Source organism: Triticum aestivum, chromosome 2D, assembly GCF_018294505.1.
Source record: "Triticum aestivum cultivar Chinese Spring chromosome 2D, IWGSC CS RefSeq v2.1, whole genome shotgun sequence".
NCBI lineage: Eukaryota > Viridiplantae > Streptophyta > Magnoliopsida > Poales > Poaceae > Triticum > Triticum aestivum.
In genome coordinates this window covers 127,574,887-127,601,011 of record NC_057799.1, presented here as the reverse complement: position 1 = coordinate 127,601,011, position 26,125 = coordinate 127,574,887, and the positions used below count along the sequence as shown (strand labels likewise).

At 48.0% G+C, this 26,125-nt stretch overlaps 1 protein-coding gene across 1 annotated transcript; it reads right to left on the bottom strand.

Moving 5' to 3' along the window:
- Positions 1 to 540: 540 nt before the first annotated feature.
- On the bottom strand, positions 541 to 3,152 carry LOC123052134 (protein PYRICULARIA ORYZAE RESISTANCE 21). Its single transcript, XM_044475238.1, has 3 exons — positions 2,896 to 3,152; positions 1,814 to 1,895; positions 541 to 1,642 (listed from the first exon to the last, which is right to left on the bottom strand). Exons 1-3 carry the CDS (start codon positions 2,905 to 2,907, stop codon positions 819 to 821), a joined length of 918 nt encoding a protein of 305 aa, XP_044331173.1. The 5' UTR covers positions 2,908 to 3,152; the 3' UTR covers positions 541 to 818.
- Positions 3,153 to 26,125: the final 22,973 nt, after the last annotated feature.

The following is a 26,125-nucleotide window of genomic DNA, read 5'->3' as shown; positions in this document are numbered from 1 at the left end:
CGGAAGATCAAAATGCGGCTAGCTTATGAACTTTCTGCAGATGCATCAGAATCTTCGGAATCAGCAGGTGCACACGCAGCTACTCAATGATCTTGTGGAGCACATGTGAATCCAGAATGGCAACCAAGGAGGCAATGCTGGAGTTTGGCACTTCAAATAAATTTTATGTAAACGCCATGTATGCTTGATACCAACAATTGATATTTATCGTACGACATTGTGTTGCATGATCGACGTGCATATATTTGCATGAATTTAAGATATGTGGATGCATGAAAGAAAACATGAGGGGCCGTCCGGATGCGCCCGCGGGTATGCGCGGCGTTTGAGGGACCGGATTTCCGGCTGTAGATGCTCTTAGGTCACGAGTGAGAACAGAGCCCCGCTGTGTTTTGTGTGCGAGGAGTTGTGCGAGTGTTCATAGCATCACATGGATTTGATCAAGTATGCAAATGATCATCGCATGTTCGGGATCAGAATTAAGAGTAGTCAACTCGTTCCATCCAAATATACTACCATCGCCCCAAATTTTCTATGGAGTGTGCTTAATTACTGGTATGATATATTCATTCATGACAATATAACCAACTAAAGAAACAAGCTAGGCACCAAGAACATAACAGCTCAACTCCTCTGTTCACATGCACAACTCAACGCCTAATTAGACATAAACAAGAACCCACGACACGGAAGGAAGAAAGAAAAGGAAAATTTTAACCGCAGGCCATGAGTGAGTACGGGAGAGTGACCACACACACTGATGACTGATGACTGATGACTGATTGCTCTGCCCCTGTCCATGGCGCGTCGCCTGCCGATCACATGACGCTGCACCCGGCGTTGGGGTCCTCGCCGCAGTACGGCTGCTGCTGCTGGTAGTACGGCTGCCGGTTGCCGTGGTACCACCCCTGGTGGTCGTGCACCGGCACGCCGTAGTACCCGCCGGCCGGCACGGGCGGCCTGCAGCACTGGCACCCCCCGCCGCACCCGCCGCCGCAGCCCCCGCCGTAGTACGACGGCTGGCCGTACGGCGTCGGGTCGTAGCTGTAGGACATGGGACCGGCCGGCGCCGGCCAGATGGACGGCACGGCCACCCCCTGCGCGGCCACGGGCGGTGCCATCATCGGCTCGCCGCGCGGCGGCTGGGGCCCGCCCCCGCCCCCGCCCTGCTGCTGCTTGGCCTGCTTCATCTTCTCCAGGAGCGGGCCGAGGTCGGCCATGCTCATGCCGGGCGGCAGCGGCGGCATGGCCTTGCCGGGCTTGGCGTCCGTGGCCGGCGGCGCGTCGTCGAACTTGACCTTCTTCTCCGGCTTGGCGGCCGCGGCGTCCTTGGGCTTCTCCTTGTCCGCCTTCCCGCCGCCATCCTTGGGCTTCTCCTTGTCCGCCTTCCCGCCGCTGTCCTTGGGCTTCTCCGCCTTCCCACCGTCCTTCTCGGCCTTGCCGCCGTCCTTGGGCGCCTTCTGCTTCTCGCCGCCGCCGTCCTTGTCCGCCTTCTGTTCCCTGCCGTTGACGTGCATCTCCTTGATCACCCGGCCGGCCTCGCAGCAGAGCTTCCGGCACAGCTTGTCAGGGTCGAACGGCCCGGACACCGTCACGGCGTTGCTCTTCTCGTCGAAGGAGATGGTCTTGATGTTCATCTTGTCTGCCCAACACAATCCAAAATTCATGCACGGTCAGCCCACGAGGTTGACGACGCTGCCCCACCCACCGTAACCTCGCATGCACGTGGGCCCACGTGTCAGCGGCGGCCACGAGGCCACAGCCTCGCTGCATGGGTGATTGACTGATTGGTGACGGACGGGAGTTAAGTTACCTTGGATCTTGCAGAGGACCGTCCTCATCTTCCTGTAGCATCGCGCGCATTCAAGGTCAACTTTGAGGACAACCGTGGAGATCTGCGACGAGATCGAGGGGGGTTAAATGAAGGTAAATGCAGCTGAGTAGTATTCAAAGTAGATCCAGGTGTGAGCCTCACACTTGACAATTGTTAATTCAGAGTTAACTGTACCTAATAGGAGTAGCAGGATGAGCTATATACTGTACCTTCCAGAAGGAAGGACTCACTCTGTCACTAACATGCCCAGATTACACTCGGAAACTCTTAATTTTCTTAGTATGAGAAAGGAAACAACTGTCATCACCGATTCTTCAGCCATGGCGTTTACAAATGACCCTCTTAAATATTCTACTGAATGCTTGTTACAGTTTACCGGTAGTATTAACTCATGAACTGTCCTAACACTGAATATTGGAGCAAAGCGTTTCATCACAACAAATTCAGTGGGAAAACTTGCGACACTGAAATGTGAAACAAACACCTCTATTATGAGAAAAGGACAGGTTTTTGTGCTCGTTTTCCAGTTTGGCTCAAAGGATGATGTTGAAATCAGTTGGCAACGAAAAGGGAAACGCGCGTTGATCTTGGCAGCGAAGCGGTGGGTGAAAAGGAAAGCGGTGACATCACTCGCAGAAAATAAGGACAGGAGTTCGTGGTCAGAGCCCGAGAGATATTTGCTTGCTGCGCACTTCATTTCTCATGGCGTTTCTGGTTTGAGTACTCGGCACTCCAACGACTTGTGGGGTTTCAGAGGAAAACGTGGCGTCGTCCATGAAGCCGCTGTCAATCTCTGACAAAGACGACAGTTGGTTTGGACAAGAGGAACCGAGATCAGCTTCGTTGCCAAGTGAACTAGTGAAGAGTGGATAAAGGAGAAGCAGAACACATATCAATGGCATATAAACTAGGGAAGAGGGCCTACGAATTTCAAAGAAACGAACGCTCGTGCCGGACGAAATTTGCGGATCGCGCGCGCACCCACCCCACCCCACGCACGCGGTAAATCGAGGAGGAAACCGGGGAGAAGAGAAGCAGGCCAGGCCAGGCGTTGTTGTTACCTTGTCCGCCATGGCAATGGCGCCGCCTGGGGCGTGGTGGTCACCTTCAGAGGAGCGTGTGCTGTGTGCTGTGTGCTCTGGAGGAGAGAGGTGGAGGAGGACGAAGAAGAAGAAATATGGATGCGGCGATGAGAAGACCGGTGGTGGGTGCGGCGTTTTAAGCCGGGTGTCCTACGCGCACGCACAGGCGCAGGCGCGGGCACCAACCCTGGCGGCACACCGACGGGCGGGCCCTCCGGTCCTCTTTGACCCGACCCGTATTAGCTGTGCGGCATGTGGGCGTACATACACACACATTGCTAGTCCAGTCGGTGGGCTGTGCCTCTCCCGCCTGCGTCGGGCACGCACCGCCACCACCTGCCGCGCCAAATCAAATCACCCAGCCCACTTCTAGAATCAGAGAAATGATAAATGGTGAGCACCGTTCTACACGAATACACACAAAAGGCATTCATAATACTGCTGATACTGACTACGCTCCACTTGCTAGTGTCACTAGAGCAGGTTGAGTGAGTGACGTTCAGTGGTGGTAAGTGAACCGCTAGTGATGCGGGCTGCGTTTTGTTGTCTAGCCAGCCCTGGGAGTGGGGCCGTCTGCTCCATACGGCCAGCCAGGCATGTCAGCACCACAGGCACAGCCAAGCCAGGCGGCCGCCGATTTCGACACCTCACCGGCACGCGTGACACGATCACGCTCCTGCTGCCACGGCGACTGTGCACCGGGGGCAAGTGCCGCCGCGTGCACCCGGCGGGTGAAACTGTGCCGAAAATGCCGATAGACAAATGGAGGTGGCTGGAGCACCATGTCAGCAGCAAAGAAAACAAGGAGGTTTTGGGCGCGACATTTCACCGGACTCCGCCTGCGCGAGAGGCCTAGGTGCTCTGGTGCTGCAGCGCAGGGAGCACGCTTCTTGTCTTGCTCAATTGGCTCGGGGAAATCTCTGCGTAGGGTTAAGTTTCTGGTGATTATTTTACTGCTAGCTAATGGGCTGTAGATAGAGGCAAACGTGATTGGATTATTGGATTAGGCCACCAACCAGAGTTAAATAATACTAGTGGTATGTTGGTAGTGCCTTTTGATTGATCATACGCACGGCGATCTTCAGCGGGCTAAATGGCCTTTTCCTCCAAAGTGCTGCACAACTCATGTGCAATTCATCGTGAGCTCGCCAGAAAACAACCATGGGAACCTTCCGATGTCATTGCCGCTTCCCTTTCGGAGCAAGATGCCACCGGAGACGGCTGCAGCCAGGAACGGGTGTAGTTTCCGGCGCTCTGTGGATGCCCCCCTCACATGGAGAAAAATCCAAACAATCATTTGCCGATCCTTAAACATGAGGCGGAAAACTATGTGGTACGAGCAATGCTGTCAGAACCCGGCGCCGGCTAACGTGCGGTCTGCAAGCGGGGCGAGATGCAAAACCGTTCGCCATGTGTGGCAGTGGCGGCCAGGCCATGGGTAACCGAGGGCCAACCACCGAGAGGGCTTGCGGGGATAGGATCGCGCGCGGCGAGGGTGGCGGCGGCGGCGTGCACGTATGCGCCTGTTCTCATGGCGTTTGCGCCTCCGTGCCACCAACCGGCATGTGCGTCGCGGGGCGTTTTTCATTTCCCTCGCCCGTGATGGGTTTGTGTCGGTGCTTCACTGCTTCGGCTTGTCACGTTACAGGTGTGAATGAACGTTTGACAGCGCGTACTCAAACAGAAATATAGCTTTGCCCTCTCGTGATCGCTCCGTGGGTCGGATACTTGGAGCAACTCTGCCTACAAGTCGTCATATCAATTCGATCGTGACTTTAGCCGAAAATGCCTACATAGCAGAGCTGATATCCTGGTCCTGGATCATCAGCCAACACAATAAGCTGGGGAAGAAGGGCGCACTCCCGCGACGTCCATGTTGGCAGAAAGCACTGTACGGGTGAATGGTCGTGATTGGCTGGCCACGTCTTCTTCCCTCGCTGGACCATGCCCTCCCCGTTTACTTTGTTGACAAGAGAAAAAAAAGAGGAATTCACAAACTGTAACTTAAGTCCTAGGCAGAGTACCCTTCTCCTCCCGGGCCGCACACGCGTGCGGCTCCGGAGGCCCCCGAAGACCTAGCTCAGAAGGCCGCCGGATCTCCTCCCCCAGCCGCCGCCGCCGCCAGTGCCGGCGGTGGCGGCCACGCCCGACCGTCGAAGGCGGCGGGTGCTAGCGGCGCCCCCGACGAACCTCTTCGCGCGGAGCAGGTCGTCTTCGGGTCTGCCTTGGAGACGGGGTGGCCGACGGCGCGGATCTTGGTGGCGCTCGTCGACGCACGGCGGGGAGCGCGGTGGAGCGGTGGCGATGTGGAGCAAGGCGAGGGAGGCTGCAGAGAGGCGATGGAGGGCGGGGCGCTGGCGCTAGTGGGTGGCGGCGGCGCAAGCCCTCTGCCATGGAGGTGGCGGCGCTGTGGAAGCCCAGCCAGGTAGGGTTCCTGGCGGGCAGCGGCCGGCCGGCCGTCTCCGCGTGGTGGGCGGGCGGTGATGCCCCCAGAGGCGTTGGCGCCGGAGCGGTGGATGGAGGTGCGGTGCGGGTCAGATCCAGATCCATTCTCGGTCTCGATTTGGGCCTGAAGCTGGTTCCTTTGCGTGGCAGTCCCCTGGTGTGGGTGAAGGCCGTCGTGGTGGTCCTGGCCCCTGCACGGCGTGGTAGGTGACTGCGGTTCCTCGCCTGGGTTGTTGGTGGTTGTGGTGGCGCGCTCTCTCGACAGTGCTGGTGTGGGAGGACCCGGCTGCGCAGCTTCAACGACAGGTTGCTGCGGTGACGGCGGTGTGAGGCTTCATGGATCGGTTGCCCCAAACCTCGGAGGTGTGGATGTGTGCAACATTACGGATGAAAATCCTGTCCGGTTTTGGTCGGGCCGGCGACGACGGCGCCTGTGGGTGTCGTTTCCTTCCTTGAGGCGTCGCCGAGTGTGTTGCCATGTCCTAGCTTTCTTGGTGTTGGCCGTTGTCTCCGGACGAAAGCCTTGAATCAGGGCAGGATTGACACGATGGCGGCGTCTTCGACGTCGTTCCTCTGTTACGGATGGCGATGTTGTTCGGCGGCGGAGTAGGAGGAAGAGGGTGTCGGTGGCTTTGGGCGTGAAGCGCGCTTCTGTGCATGGTGGGCGCCGCCGTCGTCATCTTCGGTAGGAGAAGCGTGGGCCACAGAGACGGCCCAGATCCGTCCGGCACTCGTGCGGTTGTTCGTCCACCTTAGAGGTATGTCCCCGCTATCACCTTTTTTTGCTCAAGGCCGCCGCCGCCCACGTGCTCCTCCTTGCCACCATCGTGAAACGGACCCTAGAGACTCGCTGTGAAGAAGCTGTCGGAGAAGGAGCTCAACCTCGACAACGGCCCCGGCCGAGGAGACCAAAAGTTCCCATACCTCCTTGCGCTGCCGCCTCTCCTTCGATCATGGGTTGCAGCGGCCAGAGGACCTAGGTATGGATCTTCCTCCCGCTTCTTTTTTCTTGCTTCTTACTTGTGCCTCCAACCCTCCCCATCTACTAATCCCTATGTCCTTGTTCTCATAGGGGCAGGTGGCTTCGACGGGGAAGCTAAATTGTCCACAAATCTGGAGTAACGAGCTACTATTTCAGATTGAGTAGATTTTATTATACTAAATGGCCATCTTGATTCCCCAATGATTGTTAGTATATTTCACGTATATACAGCTACTAATATCCTGCACTATCAATTTTTGAGGCCTACTGGTAGCCATGGCTGTAGAACACCCCCATTCCTTGTCTTCCTATCAATTTTCCTTGATTCAGCTATTTGACTAAATGTTATTACAAGCCCCAAGGTTAGTTAGTAAATAAAATGCTACCTTTATTTTGTGAAAAAGGTCTAGAGATGTTTATGCAATTGTTAGTACATTTAAATTATCTTCACATGTATCCTGCTACTAATAACGTGCACTAATATCCTGCACTCCATCTTTGAGGCTTACCTTGCCATGAACCGATTAAGAGGATTAGTTAGTACAATATCCTGCTACTGTTTGACTTTCGGTGTCGGGTTCTAAAAAATCATCAATTATAGCAGCCCAGTTCAGTAGATACATGGGTTGAGGATGTTTAGTTATGTTTTGTGGCATTGAATTACATCTTATCGTCATTGCTTTTTAGTTAAGTTGGTTCAACTTTCCTTCTTAGTTTATCACAATCATAATGGTCTAACTTTTTGTCCCTTTGGGCCTATTTACTTAAAGTCTACTCCATTTTTGTTGTCCTTTTCATTTTCTGTTGTAATCAAGAAGGATAATTATGCTCTCAAATTCTAAACTTGCGAAGGCATGTATTTAGTAGTTGAAGAATGTGTATCCAAAGGGGAAAGTGTTGGGGAACGTAGTATTTCAAAAAAAAAATCCTACGATGACGCAAGATCTATCTAGGAGAAGCATAGCAACGAGCGGGGAGAGTGTGTCCACGTACCCTCGTAGACCGAAAGCGGAAGCGTTTAGTAACGCGGTTGATGTAGTCAAACTTCTTCGCGATCCAACCGATCCAAGTACCGAACGTACGGCACCTCCGCGTTCAGCACACATTCAGCTCGATGACGTCCCTCATGCTCTTGATCCAGTTGAGGACGAGGGTGAGTTCCGTCAGCACGGCGGCGTGGCGACGGTGATGATGATGTTACCGGCGCATGGCTAACAACGATATGATCGACGTGTGTAACTGTGGAGGGGGGCACCGCACATGGCTAAAAGTTCAACTTGTGTGTCTTTGGGGTGCCCCTGCCTCCGTATATAAAGGAGGGAGAGGGAGAGGCAGCCGACCCTAGGGGGGCGTGCCAAGGTGTGTAGTCCTACTAGGACTCCCTAGTCCTAGTAGGATTCCACCTCCCACATGGAGTAGGAAAGGGGGAAGGGAGAAGGAGAAGGAAAGGGGGGCTGGCCCCCTTCTCCTACTCCTAATCGGCCTCCTGCCCAAGGGGGGGGGGGTGCACCAGCCCCTTGTGGGCTGTGTGTGCTTCCCTCTTATGGCCCATAAGGCCCATAACTTCTCCCGGGGGGTTCCGGTAACCTCCCGGTACTCCGGAAAATACCTGAACGTCTCCGGAACCATTCAATGTCTGAATATAGCTTTCTAATATATCAATCTTTATGTCTCGACCATTTCGAGACTCCTCGTCATGTCCGTGATCTCATCCGGGACTCCAAACAAACTTCGGTTCATCAAATCACATAACTCATAATACAAATCGTCATCGAACGTTAAGCGTGCGGACCCTACGGGTTCGAGAACTATGTAGACATGACCAAGACACATCTCCGGTCAATAACCAATAGTGGAACCTGGATGCTCAAATATTCCAGGTGGCAAGAGTTGTGAAAGTACGGTTACGACGTTCGGACACACCATTACGCTGTGGTGTTCCAGGTGGTGTGAGTTGTGAAACTATTCCACGTTGTTTTAAATGAAGGCCAAACTCGTAACTCAAATATTCTCCTCCGCGATCAGATCGTAGAAACTTTATTTTCTTGTTACGATGATTCTCCACTTCACTCTGAAATTCTTTGAACTTTTCAAATGTTTCAGACTTATGTTTCATCAAGTAGATATACCCATATCTGCTCAAATCATCTGTGAAGGTCAGAAAATAATGATACCCGCCGTGAGCCTCAACACTCATCGGACTGCATACATCGGTATGTATTATTTCCAATAAGTCAGTGGCTCGCTCCATTGTTTCGAAGAACGGAGTCTAAGTCATCTTGCCCATGAGGCATGGTTCGCAAGCATCAAGTGATGCATAATCAAGTGATTCCAAAAGCCCATCAGCATGGAGTTTCTTCATGCGCTTTACACCAATATCACCTAAATGATAGTGCCACAAATATGTTGCACTATCATTATCAACTTTGCATATTTTGGCATCAATATTATGAATATGTGTATCATTACGATCGAGATTCAATAAGCTATTTATATTAAGCGTATGACCATTGAAGGTTTTATTAATGTAAATAGAACAACAATTATTCTTTGACTTAAATGAATAACCGTATTGCAATAAACATGATCCAATCATATTCATGCTCAACGCAAACGCCAAATAACATTTATTTTGGTCCAACACTAATCTCGAAGGTAGAGGGAGTGTGCGATGGTGATCTTATCAACCTTGGAATCATTTCCAACACACATCGTCACCTTGCCCTCAACTAGTCTCTGTTCATTTTGTAACTCCTGTTTCAAGTTACTAATCATAGCAACTGAACCAGTATCAAATACCCAGGGGCTACTATGAATACTAGTAAAGTACACATCAATAACATGTATATCATATATACTTTTTTTCACTTTGCCATCCTTCTTATCCGTCAAGTTTTTAGGGCAGTTCCGCTTCCAATGACCATTTCCTTTGCAGTAGAAGCACTCAGTTTTAGGCTTAGGTCTAGCTTTGGGCTAATTCACGGGAGTGGCAACTTGCTTGTCATTCTTCTTGAAGTTCCCTTTCTTTTCCTTTGCCCTTTTTCTTGAAACTAGTGGTCTTGTTAACCATCAACACTTGATGCTCTTTCTTGATTTCTACCTTCACCGATTTTAGCATTGCGAAGAGCTCGGGAATTGTTTCCGTTATCCCTTGCATATTATAGTTCATCACGAAGTTCCAGTAACTTGGTGATAGTGACTAGAGAACTTTGTCAATCAATATCTTATCTAGAAGATTAACTCCCACTTGATTCAAGCGATTGTAGTACTCAGACATTCTGAGCACATGCTCACTGGTTGAGCTATTCTTCTCCATCTTGTAGGCAAAGTACTTGTCAGAGGTCTCATACCTCTCGACTCGGGCATGAGTCTGAAATACCAATTTCAGCTCTTGGAACATCTTATATGCTTTGTGGTGTTCAAAACGTTTTTGAAGTCCCGGTTCTAAGCCGTAAAGCATGGTGCACTAAACTATCAAGTAGTCATCATATCGAGGTTGCCAAACGTTCATAACATCTGCATCTGCTCCTGCAACAGTTCTGTCACCTAGCGGTGCATCAAGGACATAATTCTTCTGTGCAGCAATGAGGATAATCCTTAGATCACGAACCTAGTCCGCGTCATTGCTACTATCATCTTTCAACTTAGTTTTCTCTAGGAAAATATCAAAAAAATAAAACAGGGGAGCTATACGCGAGCTATTGATCTACAACATAGATATGCAAATACTATCAGGACTAAGTTCATGAAAAATTAAAGTTCAATTAATCATATTACTTAAGAACTCCCACTTAGATAGACATCCCTCTAGTCATCTAAATGATCACGTGATCCATATCAACTAATCCATGTCCGATCATCACGTGAGATGGAGTAGTTTTCAATGGTGAACATCACTATGACTCCTCGTCATGTCCGTGATCTCATCCGTGACTCCGAACAAACTCCGGTTCATCAATCACATAACTCATAATGCAAATCGTCATCGAACGTTAAGCGTGCGGACCCTACGGGTTCGAGAACTATGTAGACATGACCGAGACACATCTCCGGTCAATAACCAATAGCGGAACCTAGATGCTCATATTGGCTCCTACATATTCTACGAAGATCTTTATCTGTCAAACCGCATAACAACATACGTTGTTCCCTTTATCATCGGTATGATACTTGCCCGAGATTCGATTGTCGGTATCATCATACCTAGTTCAATCTCATTACCGGCAAGTCTCTTTACTCATTCCGTAATACTTCACCCCGCAACCAACTCATTAGTCACATTGCTTGCAAGGCTTATAGTGATGAGCATTACCGAGAGGGCCTAGAGATACCTCTCCGAAACACGAAGTGACAAATCCTAATCTCGATCTATGCCAACCCAACAAATACCTTCGGAGACACCTGTAGAGCATATTTATAATCACCCATTTACGTTGTGACGTCTGATAGCACACAAAGTGTTCCTCCGGTATTCGGGAGTTGCATAATCTCATAGTCTGAGGAACATGTATAAGTCATGAAGAAAGCAGTAGCAATGAAACTGTAACGATCATAATGCTAAGCTAACGAATGGGGTTTGTCCATCACATCATTCTCCTAATGATGTGATCCCGTTCATCAAATGACAACACATGTCTATGGTTAGGAAACATAACCATCTTTGATAAACGTGTTGGGGATCGTAGCAGAATTTTAAAATTTCCTACGCATCACCAAGATCCATCTATGGAGTATACTAGCAACGAGGGGAAAGGAGTGCATCTACATACCCTTGTAGATCGCGAGCGGAAGCGTTCCAATGAACGGGGTTGATGGAGTTGTACTCGCCGTGATCCAAATCACCGATGACCGAGTGCCGACGGACGGCACCTCCGCGTTCAACACACGTACGGAGCAGCGACGTCTCCTCCTTCTTGATCCAGCAAGGGGGAAGGAGAGGTTGATGGAGATCCAGCAGCACGACGGCGTGGTGGTGGAAGTAGCGGGGTCTCGGCAGGGCTTCGCCAAGCTTCTGCGAGAGGGAGAGGTGTTGCAGGGGAGAGGGAGGCGCCAGGAGCTGTGGTTCTGCTGCCCTCCCCCCCCACTATTTATAGGACCCCTGGGGGGGCGCCGGCCCTGGGAGATCAGATCTCCAAGGGGGGGGGGGCGGCCAAGGGGGAAGGGGGGTGGCTTCCCCCCCAAGCCAAGTGGGGCGCCCCCACCCCCAGGGTTTCCAACCCTAGGCGCAGGAGAAGGCCCAAGGGGGGGGCGCCCCAGCCCACTAAGGGCTGGTTCCCTTCCCACTTCAGCCCATGGGGCCCTCCGGGATAGGTGGCCCCACCCGATGGACCCCCGGGACCCTTCCGGTGGTCCCGGTACAATACCGATAACCCCCGAAACTTTCCCGGTGGCCGAAACTGGACTTCCTATATATAATTCTTCACCTCCGGACCATTCCGGAACTCCTCGTGACGTCCGGGATCTCATCCGGGACTCCGAACAACTTTCGGGTTTCCGCATACTAATATCTCTACAACCCTAGCGTCACCGAACCTTAAGTGTGTAGACCCTACGGGTTCGGGAGACATGCAGACATGACCGAGACGCCTCTCCGGTCAATAACCAACAGCGGGATCTGGATACCCATGTTGGCTCCCACATGTTCCACGATGATCTCATCGGATGAACCACGATGTCGAGGATTCAATCAATCCCGTATACAATTCCCTTTGTCAATCGGTACGTTACTTGCCCGAGATTCGATCGTCGGTATCCCAATACCTTGTTCAATCTCGTTACCGGCAAGTCACTTTACTCGTACCGTAATGCATGATCCCGTGGCTAACTCCTTAGTCACATTGAGCTCATTATGATGATGCATTACCGAGTGGGCCCAGAGATACCTCTCCGTCATACGGAGTGACAAATCCCAGTCTCGATCCGTGTCAACCCAACAGACACTTTCAGAGATACCCGTAGTGTACCTTTATAGTCACCCAGTTACGTTGTGACGTTTGGCACACCCAAAGCACTCCTACGGTATCCGGGAGTTACACGATCTCATGGTCTAAGGAAAAGATACTTGACATTGGAAAAGCTCTAGCAAACGAACTACACGATCTTTTATGCTATGCTTAGGATTGGGTCTTGTCCATCACATCATTCTCCTAATGATGTGATCCCGTTATCAATGACATCCAATGTCCATAGTCAGGAAACCATGACTATCTGTTGATCAACGAGCTAGTCAACTAGAGGCTTACTAGGGACACGTTGTGGTCTATATATTCACACATGTATTACGATTTCCGGATAACACAATTATAGCATGAACAATAGACAATTATCATGAACAAAGAAATATAATAATAACCATTTATTATTGCCTCTAGGGCATATTTCCAACAATCTCCCACTTGCACTAGAGTCAATAATCTAGTTACATTGTGATGAATCGAACACCCATAGCGTTCTGGTGTTGATCATGTTTTGCTCTAGGGAGAGGTTTAGTCAACGGATCTGCTACATTCAGGTCCGTATGTACTTTACAAATATCTATGTCTCCATTGTGAACACTTTCACGAATGGAGTTGAAGCGACGCTTGATATGCCTGGTCTTCCTGTGAAACCTGGGCTCCTTGGCAAGGGCAATAGCTCCAGTGTTGTCACAGAAGAGAGTCATCGGGCCCGACGCATTGGGAATCACCCCTAGGTCGGTAATGAACTCCTTCATCCAGACTGCTTCCTGCGCTACCTCTGAGGCTGCCATGTACTCCGCTTCACATGTAGATCCCGCCACGACGCTTTGCTTGCAACTGCACCAGCTTACTGCCCCTCCATTCAAAATATACACGTATCCGGTTTGTGACTTCGAGTCATCCAGATCTGTGTCGAAGCTAGCGTCGACGTAACCCTTTACGACGAGCTCTTCGTCACCTCCATAAACGAGAAACATATCCTTAGTCCTCTTCAGGTACTTCAGGATATTCTTGACCGCTGTCCAGTGTTCCATGCCGGGATTACTTTGGTACCTTCCTACCAAACTTACGGCAAGGTTTACATCAGGTCTGGTACACAGCATGGCATACATAATAGACCCTATGGCCGAGGCATAGGGGATGACACTCATCTTTTCTCTATCTTCTGCCGTGGTCGGGCATTGAGCCGTGCTCAATTGCACACCTTGCAATACAGGCAAGAACCCCTTCTTGGACTGATCCATATTGAACTTCTTCAATATCTTGTCAAGGTACGTACTCTGTGAAAGACCAATGAGGCGTCTTGATCTATCTCTATAGATCTTGATGCCTAATATATAAGCAGCTTCTCCAAGGTCCTTCATTGAAAAACACTTATTCAAATAGGCCTTTATACTTTCCAAGAATTCTATATCATTTCCCATCAATAGTATGTCATCCACATATAATATGAGAAATGCTACAGAGCTCCCACTCACTTTCTTGTAAACACAGGCTTCTCCATAAGTCTGTGTAAACCCAAACGCTTTGATCATCTCATCAAAACGAATGTTCCAACTCCGAGATGCTTGCACCAGCCCATAGATGGAGCGCTGGAGCTTGCATACCTTGTTAGCATTCTTAGGATCGACAAAACCTTCCGGCTGCATCATATACAATTCTTCCTTAAGAAAGCCGTTAAGGAATGCCGTTTTGACGTCCATTTGCCATATCTCATAATCATAGAATGCGGCAATTGCTAACATGATTCGGACGGACTTCAGCTTCGCTACGGGTGAGAAAGTCTCATCGTAGTCAACCCCTTGAACTTGTCGATAACCCTTAGCGACAAGTCGAGCCTTATAGATGGTCACATTACCATCCGCGTCTGTCTTCTTCTTAAAGATCCATTTATTTTCTATGGCTCGCCGATCATCGGGCAAGTCAGTCAAAGTCCATACTTCGTTTTCATACATGGATCCTATCTCGGATTTCATGGCTTCTAGCCATTTGTCGGAATCCGGGCCCGCCATCGCTTCTTCATAGTTCGAAGGTTCACCGTTGTCTAACAACATGATTTCCAGGACAGGGTTGCCGTACCACTCTGGTGCGGAACGTGTCCTTGTGGACCTACGAAGTTCAGCAGCAACTTGATCTGAAGCTTCATGATCATCATCATTAACTTCCTCCCCAGTCGGTGTAGGCACCACAGGAACATCTTCCCGCGCTGCGCTACTTTCCGGTTCGGAAGGGGTGACTATCACCTCATCAAGTTCCACTTTCCTCCCACTTAATTCTTTCGAGAGAAACTCTTTCTCCAGAAAGGACCCGTTCTTGGCAACAAAGATCTTGCCTTCGGATCTGAGGTAGAAGGTATACCCAATGGTTTCCTTAGGGTATCCTATGAAGACGCATTTTTCCGACTTGGGTTCGAGCTTTTCAGGTTGAAGTTTCTTGACATAAGCATCGCATCCCCAAACTTTTAGAAACGACAGCTTAGGTTTCTTCCCAAACCATAATTCATACGGTGTCGTCTCAACGGATTTCGACGGAGCCCTATTTAAAGTGAATGCGGCAGTCTCTAAAGCATAGCCCCAAAATGAGAGCGGTAGATCGGTAAGAGACATCATAGATCGCACCATATCCAATAGAGTGCGATTACGACGTTCGGACACACCGTTTCGCTGAGGTGTTCCAGGCGGCGTGAGTTGTGAAACGATTCCACATTTCCTTAAGTGCGTACCAAATTCGTGACTTAAATATTCTCCACCACGATCTGATCGTAAGAACTTTATTTTCCTGTCACGTTGATTCTCAACCTCACTCTGAAATTCCTTGAACTTTTCAAAGGTTTCAGACTTGTGTTTCATTAGGTAGACATACCCATATCTACTTAAGTCATCAGTGAGAGTGAGAACATAACGATATCCTCCGCGAGCCTCAACACTCATTGGACCGCACACATCGGTATGTATGATTTCCAATAAGTTGGTTGCTCGCTCCATTGTTCCGGAGAACGGAGTCTTGGTCATCTTACCCATGAGGCATGGTTCGCACGTGTCAAATGATTCGTAATCAAGAGACTCCAAAAGTCCATCTGCATGGAGCTTCTTCATGCGCTTGACACCAATGTGACCAAGGCGGCAGTGCCACAAGTATGTGGGACTATCGTTATCAACTTTACATCTTTTGGTATTCACACTATGAATATGTGTAACATCACGTTCGAGATTCATCAAGAATAAACCATTGACCAGCGGGGCATGACCATAAAACATATCTCTCATATAAATAGAACAACCATTATTCTCGGATTTAAATGAGTAGCCATCTCGAATTAAACGAGATCCAGATACAATGTTCATGCTCAAAGCTGGCACTAAATAACAATTATTGAGGTTTAAAACTAATCCCGTAGGTAAATGTAGAGGCAGCGTGCCGACGGCGATCACATCGACCTTGGAACCATTCCCGACGCGCATCGTCACCTCGTCCTTTGCCAGTCTCCGCTTATTCCGCAGTTCCTGTTTTGAGTTACAAATATGAGCAACCACACCGGTATCAAATACCCAGGAGCTACTACGAGTACTGGTAAGGTACACATCAATTACATGTATATCACATATACCTTTGGTGTTGCCGGCCTTCTTGTCCGCTAAGTATTTGGGGCAGTTCCGCTTCCAGTGACCACTTCCCTTGCAATAAAAGCACTCAGTCTCAGGCTTGGGTCCATTCCTTGACTTCTTCCCAGTAACTGGCTTACCGGGCGCGGCAACTCCCTTGCCGTCCTTCTTGAAGTTCTTCTTACCCTTGCCTTTCTTGAACTTAGTGGTTTTATTCACCATCAACACTTGATGTTCCTTTCTGATCTCCACCTCCGCTGATTTCAGCATTGAATATACCTCAGGAATGGTCTTTTCCATCCCCTGCATATTGAAGTTCATCACAAAGCTCTTGTAGCTCGGTGGAAGCGACTGAAGGATTCTGTCAATGACCGCGTCATCCGGGAGATTAACTCCCAGCTGAGACAAGCGGTTGTGTAACCCAGACATTCTGAGTATGTGCTCACTAACAGAACTATTTTCCTCCATTTTACAGCTGAAGAACTTGTCGGAGACTTCATATCTCTCGACCCGGGCATGAGCTTGGAAAACCATTTTCAGCTCTTCGAACATCTCATATGCTCCATGTTTCTCAAAACGCTTTTGGAGCCCCGGTTCTAAGCTGTAAAGCATGCCGCACTGAACGAGGGAGTAATCATCAGCACGTGATTGCCAAGCGTTCATAACGTCTTGGTTCTCTGGGATGGGTGCTTCACCTAGCGGTGCTTCTAGGACATAATCTTTCTTGGCAGCTATGAGGATGATCCTCAGGTTCCGGACCCAGTCCGTATAGTTGCTGCCATCATCTTTCAGCTTGGTTTTCTCTAGGAACGCGTTGAAGTTGAGGACAACGTGGGCCATTTGATCTACAAGACATATTGTAAAGATTTTAGACTAAGTTCATGATAATTAAGTTCATCTAATCAAATTATTCAATGAACTCCCACTCAGATAGACATCCCTCTAGTCATCTAAGTGAAACATGATCCGAGTTAACTAGGCCGTGTCCGATCATCACGTGAGACGGACTAGTCAAGATCGGTGAACATCTCCATGTTGATCGTATCTTCTATACGACTCATGCTCGACCTTTCGGTCTTCCGTGTTCCGAGGCCATGTCTGTACATGCTAGGCTCGTCAAGTCAACCTAAGTGTATTGCGTGTGTTCCGAGGCCATGTCTGTACATGCTAGGCTCGTCAACACCCGTTGTATGCGAACGTTAGAATCTATCACACCCGATCATCACGTGGTGCTTCGAAACAACGAACCTTCGCAACGGTGCACAGTTAGGGGGAACACTTTCTTGAAATTATTATAAGGGATCATCTTACTTACTACCGTCGTTCTAAGCAAATAAGATGCAAAACATGATAAACATCACATGCAATCAAATAGTGACATGATATGGCCAATATCATTTTGCTCCTTTGATCTCCATCTTCGGGGCGCCATGATCATCTTCGTCACCGGCATGACACCATGATCTCCATCATCATGATCTCCATCATCGTGTCTTCATGAAGTTGTCACGCCAACGATTACTTCTACTTCTATGGCTAACGCGTTTAGCAATAAAGTAAAGTAATTTACATGGCGTTATTCAATGACACGCAGGTCATACAAAAAATAAAGACAACTCCTATGGCTCCTGCCGGTTGTCATACTCATCGACATGCAAGTCGTGATTCCTATTACAAGAATATGATCAATCTCATACATCACATATATCATTCATCACATCTTCTGGCCATATCACATCACATAGCACATGCTGCAAAAACAAGTTAGACGTCCTCTAATTGTTGTTGCAAGTTTTTACGTGGCTTGTATAAGTTTCTAGCAAGAACGTTTCTTACCTACGTAAAACCACAACGTGATATGCCAATTTCTATTTACCCTTCATAAGGACCCTTTTCATCGAATCCGTTCCGACTAAAGTGGGAGAGACAGACACCCGCTAGCCACCTTATGCAACTAGTGCATGTCAGTCGGTGGAACCTGTCTCACGTAAGCGTACGTGTAAGGTCGGTCCGGGCCGCTTCATCCCACAATACCGCCGAAACAAGATAAGACTAGTAGCGGCAAGAAGAATTGGCAACATCTACGCCCACAACTGCTTTGTGTTCTACTCGTGCATAGTAACTACGCATAGGCCTGGCTCATGATGCCACTATTGGGGATCGTAGCAGAATTTTAAAATTTCCTACGCATCACCAAGATCCATCTATGGAGTATACTAGCAACGAGGGGAAAGGAGTGCATCTACATACCCTTGTAGATCGCGAGCGGAAGCGTTCCAATGAACGGGGTTGATGGAGTCATACTCGCCGTGATCCAAATCACCGATGACCGAGTGCCGAACGGATGGCACCTCCGCGTTCAACACACGTACGGAGCAGCGACGTCTCCTCCTTCTTGATCCAGCAAGGGGGAAGGATAGGTTGATGGAGATCCAGCAGCACGACGGCGTGGTGGTGGGAGTAGCGGGGTCTCGGCAGGGCTTCGCCAAGCTTCTGCGAGAGGGAGAGGTGTTGCAGGGGAGAGGGAGGCGCCAGGAGCTGTGGTTCTGCTGCCCTCCCTCCCCCCACTATTTATAGGACCCTTGGGGGGGGGGGGGCGCCGGCCCTGGGAGATCAAATCTCCAAGGGGGGCGGCGGCCAAGGGGGAAGGGAGGGTGGCTTCCCCCCCAAGCCAAGTGGGGCGCCCCCACCCCCAGGGTTTCCAACCCTAGGCGCAGGGGAAGGCCCAAGGGGGGGGCGCCCCAGCCCACTAAGGGCTGGTTCCCTTCCCACTTCAGCCCATGGGGCCCTCCGGGATAGGTGGCCCCACCCGGTGGACCCCCGGGACCCTTCCGGTGGTCCCGGTACAATACCGATAACCCCCGAAACTTTCCCGGTGGCCGAAACTGGACTTCCTATATATAATTCTTCACCTCCGGACCATTCCGGAACTCCTCGTGATGTCCGGGATCTCATCCGGGACTCCGAACAACTTTTGGGTTTCCGCATACTAATATCTCTACAACCCTAGCGTCACCGAACCTTAAGTGTGTAGACCCTACGGGTTCGGGAGACATGCAGACATGACCGAGACGCCTCTCCGGTCAATAACCAACAGCGGGATCTGGATACCCATGTTGGCTCCCACATGCTCCACGATGATCTCATCGGATGAACCACGATGTCGAGGATTCAATCAATCCCGTATACAATTCCCTTTGTCAATCGGTACGTTACTTGCCCGAGATTCGATCGTCGGTATCCCAATACCTTGTTCAATCTCGTTACCGGCAAGTCACTTTACTCGTACCGTAATGCATGATCCCGTGGCTAACTCCTTAGTCACATTGAGCTCATTATGATGATGCATTACCGAGTGGGCCCAGAGATACCTCTCCGTCATACGGAGTGACAAATCCCAGTCTCGATCCGTGTCAACCCAACAGACACTTCCAGAGATACCCGTAGTGTACCTTTATAGTCACCCAGTTACGTTGTGACGTTTGGCACACCCAAAGTACTCCTACGATATCCGGGAGTTACACGATCTCATGGTCTAAGGAAAAGATACTTGACATTGGAAAAGCTCTAGCAAACGAACTACACGATCTTTTATGCTATGCTTAGGATTGGGTCTTGTCCATCACATCATTCTCCTAATGATGTGATCCCGTTATCAATGACATCCAATGTCCATAGTCAGGAAACCATGACTATCTGTTGATCAACGAGCTAGTCAACTAGAGGCTTACTAGGGACACGTTGTGGTCTATATATTCACACATGTATTACGATTTCCGGATAACACAATTATAGCATGAACAATAGACAATTATCATGAACAAAGAAATATAATAATAACCATTTATTATTGCCTCTAGGGCATATTTCCAACAAAACGAGCTAGTCAAGTAGAGGCATACTAGGGACACTTATGTTTTGTCTATGTATTCACACATGTACTAAGTTTCTGGTTAATACAATTCTAGCATGAATAATAAACATTTATCATGAAATAAGGAAATAAATAATAACTTTATTATTGCGTCTAGGGCATATTTCCTTCAGAAAGTTATCTGCTTAGTGATAGAACTAAGAAGGTGTTAGTGCAACCATCAAATTTTGTATTTAATTACAATGATATATGTCATTGCATATTTATAGAACTTTCTTATCATTTTATTAAGAAATGCACCTTTTTTAAAAAAATTGTAGGAAAATGTACAATGAACCAGATTGTTTGGAAGCACAAGTATTCTACTTCTTTTGAGTATTGCATTTTCAATCATTTTGCAAACGCGTGCAATAGATGTTACAACGATGAATTCACATCGCTTCCTTATCTGAGTGCTTTTAGGTTTATGGGGCCTTAAGCTTTCATGATGGTTGTGGTTTTTTGCCTGTTCATCTTACTTATCATTTGTTTAGAAAATTATTGCCACTAAAAGAAATGAAATTGTTTTCTTCATCCTTGGTTCAAGCTAACTGATTTTCCTCTCATGGCATTTGATAGATAAGAAATTAGATGCTTAAAAGACTCTCTTTTCACTATCCAGTTCATGTATGCACCTCTACTTGATAATCATAGATTGTTTGATGTCACAATTCTTTAAAAATAAAGAATATACTAAAAATAACCAACAAATGATGTATCCGAAGGCAATCAGTTTCAGGTGGTATGTTCGAGACTTAAATTGCATGCTCTACACAACTAATGCAAATGTTATATAAGTGTAAACAGTGATTTAGAATATAATATATTTTAAATACCTTTCGCTAATGTTTGTTTGAACTCCTTATGGTTCTGAAACCACATCCTTTACAAGATTTTTCTTATGTTTCAACCAAATAAGTAATATTGAGTAAGATCCCTATAAGAATTAACTCTAGAAGGATAAGCATGCACAAGGATCATTCTTATTGAACTGTTTGTTCTACACTGCTATTGAAGTATGATATGTTCCTCCCAACGTTCAATACACTTGGTCAAGTTTTTTTATTTTCTGAGCATACACCATATTTTCTAAAAATTACAGCTCTGTTAGATAAACATGTCCAATGACAATGAGTTCAATTAATCAAATTACAGCAAGGGGAGAGGATAAGTTGAGGGAGAACTCCAACAGCATGACGGCGTGCTGGTGCTGGAGCTCGTGGTTCTCCGGCAGGGCTTCGCCAAGCACTACGGAGGAGGAGGAGGTGTTGGAGGAGGGAGGGGCTGCGCCAGAGGAAAGGGTCACGGCTGCCCTCCCACCCTCTCACTATATATAGGGGGAAGGGGAGAGGGGGAGGCGCCCTAGGGTTTCCCCTAGGGGGCGGTGGCCAGGGCAGATTGGATCTCCCTAGGAAAACCCTAGGGAGACTTGCCCCCCAAGCCAAGCCAGGTGGAGGCTTGCCTCCCAAGTCAGGTGGAGGCGCCCCACCTCCCCAAGCAACATGGAAAAGGGTGTGGGGGCGCACAGCCCCTTAGTGGGCTGGTTTGCCCCCTCCCCTTGGCCCATGAGGCCCTGCAACACTTGCCAGGGCCCCCGAAACACCTTTCGGTCATGCTGGCCATAGCCTGGTACCCCCGGAACACTTCCGGACTCCAATACCCTTCGTCTAATATATCGATCTTCATCTCCGGACCATTCCGGAACTCCTCATGACGTCCGGGATCTCATCCGGGACTCTGAACTACCTTCGGTAACCACATACAATTTCCCATAACAACTCTAGTGTCACCGAACCTTAAGTGTGTAGACCCTACGGGTTCGGGAACCATGCAGACATGACCGAGACATCTCTCCGACCAATAACCAATAGCGGGATCTGGATACCCATATTGGCTCCCACACGTTCCACGATGATCTCATCGGATGAACCACGATGTCGGGGATTCAATCAATCCCGTATACAATTCCCTTTGTCTATCGATATGTTACTTGCCTGAGATTCGATCATCGGTATCCCTATACCTTGTTCAATCTCGTTAGCGGCAAGTCTCTTTACTCATTCTGTAATGCATGATCCCGTGACTAACTCCTTAGTCACACTGAGCTCATTATGATGATGCATTACCGAGTGGGCCCAGAGATACCTCTCCGTCATACGGAGTGACAAATCCCAGTCTCGATTCGTGCCAACTCAACAGATACTTTCGGAGCTAGCTGTAGTGCACCTTTATAGTCACCCAGTTACGTTTTGACGTTTGATACACCCAAAGCATTCCTACGGCATCCGGGAGTTGCACAATCTCATGGTGTAAGGAAATGATACTTGACATTAGAAAAGCTCTAGCGAACGAACTACACAATCTTGTGCTATGCTTAGGATTGGGTCTTGTCCATCACATCATTCTCCTAATGATGTGATCCCGTTATCAACGACATCCAATGTCCATGGTCAGGAAACCATAACCATCTATTGATCAACAAGCTAGTCAACTAGAGGCTTACTAGGGACATGTTGTGGTCTATGTATTCACACATGTATTACGGTTTCCGGTTAATACAGTTATAGCATGAACAGTAGACAATTATCATGAACAAGGAAATATAATAATAACCATTTTATTATTGCCTCTAGGGCATATTTCCAACAGTCTCCCACTTGCACTAGAGTCAATAATCTAGTTACATTGTGATGAATCGAACACCCATAGTTCACATCGCCATGTGACGAACACCCAAAGAGTTTACTAGAGTCAATAATCTAGTTCACATCACCATGTGATTAAGACTCAATGAGTTCTAGGGTTTGACCATGTTATGCTTGTGAGAGAGGTTTTAGTCAACGGGTCTGCAACATTCAGATCCACATGTACTTCACAAATCTCTATGTTTATATCGTAGATGCTGCTTCCACGCTCCACTTGGAGCTATCCCAAATGGTAGCTCCACTATACGTATCCGGTTTGCTACTCAGAGTCATTCGGATAGGTGTTAAAGCTTGCATCGACGCAACCCTTTACGCCGAACTCTTTATCACCTCCAAAACCAAGAAACATTTCCTTATTCCCAAGGACAATTTTGACCGCTGTCCAATGATCCACTCCTGGATCATTCTTATACACCCTTGCCAGACATGTGGCAAGGCACATCGCGGTACACAACATGGCATATCGTATAGAGCCTATGGCTAAGGCATAGGGGACGACTTTCGTCCTTTCTATTTCTTCTACCGTGGTCGAGCTTCAAGTCTTAACTTCACACCTTACAACTCAGGCAAGAACTCCTTCTTTGACTGATCCATCTTGAACTCCTTCAAGATCATGTCAAGGTATGTGCTCTGTGAAAGTCTTATCAGGCGTCTTGATCTATCTCTATAGATCTTGATACCCAACATGCATGTAAGCAGTTTTACACAGGCCTTCCTTTGAAAAACTCCATTCAAACAACCCTTTATGCTTTCCAGAAATTCTACATCATTTCTGATCAACAATATGTCATCCACATATACTTATCAAAATGTTGTAGTGCTCCCACTCACTTTCTTGCAAATACAAGTTTCTTACAAACTTTGTATAAACTCAAATGCTTTGATCACCTCATCAAAGCGTACGTTCCAACTCCGAGATGCTTGCTCCAGTCCATAGAAGGACCGCTGGAGTTTGCATACCTTTTAGCATCCTTAGGATCGACAAAACCTTCTGGTTGTATCACATACAACATTTCCTCGCGAAACCGTCAAGGAAACTTTGTTTTGACATCCATCTGCCAGATTTCGTAAATGAAAATGCAGCAACTGCTAACATAATTCTAAAAGACTTTAGCATCGCTATGATTGAAAAAGTCTCATCACAGTCAACTCCTTGAACTTGTCGGAAACTTCTTTGAGACAAGTCGAGCTTCATAAATGGTGACATTACCATCAGCGTCTCTCTTCTTCTTAAAGATCCATTTATTCTAAATGGCTTCACTACGAAAAAATACACTTCCGTGATGATACATGTTTGTCACAGTAGGTCGCGTTTTTTGTCATGCATGTACATCCATGACGATTTTATGACAGAATCAAGATAGTCATACTTGTGCTGTGGTAGAAGTGTTCCATGACATTACCAAAATTATCATCACGGAAGTGTCCACTTCCATGATGATAAATCGCGCGTCACAGAAGTGCTTTCGTCAAGGGTGACCGACACGTGGCATCCACCGTAACGGAACGCCGTTAAGCTATCGGGTCCGGTTTTGGATCCGATAACCCGTTAACAGCCCGGACCAATGGGGATTTTCCACGTGTAAAATCATCATTGGCCGGAGGAAACACGTGTTGCCTCACCGTTGGGACAGATGTCATCCACTCATTGGACAGGAGGCGCCTATGATAGGTCGACACATGGCACGACCCAATAGTGGCCCATTCTGGTGAAAAAGGCCGGCCCAGTAAAAATTAGCAGGCCGACCCATATAAGGCCTACTTGTGTCAGGTCCATTTAAGCCCACGACCCATACGAGATGTGCCAATTCGGCCCGTCAATGGCCCATTAAAGATTTGACACCGTTGCAGCCCATCGTCAGTTCGAGCCCATTAACAGCCCGCTATATATTTGGGCTCAATATCGGCCCTTTGAGATTTCGGCCTATTAACGGACCATTCAATGGGTGGGCCAATTTTCACGATGTACATCTTTCGGCCTTTTAGCGACCCATTTAAATGTTGGGCTAATTTCTGGCCCGACGACCCATAAATCAGTTGGGCCATTTGCATTCGGACCTGAGTTTCGGCCTTTTAGCGACCCATTTAAGTGTTGGGCCAATTTCCGGCTCGGTGTGTCTTTCAGCCTGTTGACGACCCATATATTAGTTGGGCCATTTGTAGTCGGACATGAGTTTTGGCCTTTTAGCAACCCATTTAAGTGTTGGGCCAATTCCTGGCCTTGTGTGCCTTTCAGCCTGTTAACGGACCATAAATGAGTTGGGCCATTTGTAGTCGGACCTGAGTTTTGGCCTTTTAACGGCCCATGCCCTTCATGGTCCAATACCAGCCCGGTTTCTCTTTCGGCTTGCTAAAGGCCCACAACACAGTTGGGCCATTTACAATACGACCTGACTTTCGGCCTCTTAGCGGCCCATGCTCTTCATGGTCCAGTACAAGCCCGCTGTCTCTTTCGACCTGCTAAAGGCCCACAGTATAGTTGGGCCATATGTAGCCCGAACTTAGTAACGGCCTGTTAACGGCCTGTGAAATCAATTGGGCCCACCTGTTGCCCGCTTCGATGTCGGCCTGTTAACGACCTGGGAGTTAAGAGGGCCGACCATTAACTTTCGGCCTGATAATGGCCCATTAACTTAATGGGCCCACTAAAGTCCGTACATGTCTTTACGCCAAATTAGATAATTTGAGCCCATTACAACGAGCAATTATGCAGAGGACCAAAACCGATCTAGCAAAGGTATGACATACAGGAAAAAACGTTGCACATCCAGCATATATTATAGGAAATTACATCCACTAGGCAATCAAAGATTGATGCCAGTGCAAATAAATGAACAGAACCTAACGATCTACAACGTCACAATCTGCAACCTCAGCACAGATGACGCCCATAAGCATGTGGGCAAGTTCTTGCTGCTTTGCTACACTGTCTCTAAAAACATTGATCAGTTGTTGTGTCGCACGACTCTGCACCTCTGATTCCTCCACCATTTCCATCATTGCTTCAGCCATTAATTGGTTCACAAACATACATTTTTTCCGTTGCATTCGAGACAAAGGATACTGAACAGATTCAGATGGCGATTTTGGCAGGCTTGTATTATTGATAGTGGAGAGTGTCTCGACCACTGCATCATAACATAAATTAGGAGGGAACCAAACAGATTAATCATGAGTTATTGCCATATTACCTGGCCTAGATTTATTGGAAAGAAACAATGGGGTTGCCTTGCTGTTTTCAGAGTTTGTCTTCTTATCTTCAGCAGCCTGCACCAAATTAACACACTAGCATTGCTATCATTGGCCAAGTCAGATAATAGGAAAGCAACATTGGCACAACGAACGTTTGGGCAACTAGCCAACACCAAATTAACACAATATGGCACAACTATCATCAGCCAGGTAAGGTAATACGAAAGCAACATTGACACAATGAATGAATGGGCAACCAGAGCAGCACTACAATTCAGTAATGTGCATGATATGAGATAGTACACTCATGCAGCGCAGTATGCAAAACTACAAGGCAGTTTCTTTACAAAAATCAACATTGGCGCCTTTAACATTTTGCTACAACTAATTTTAGATCAGATAAAGGTTGGATT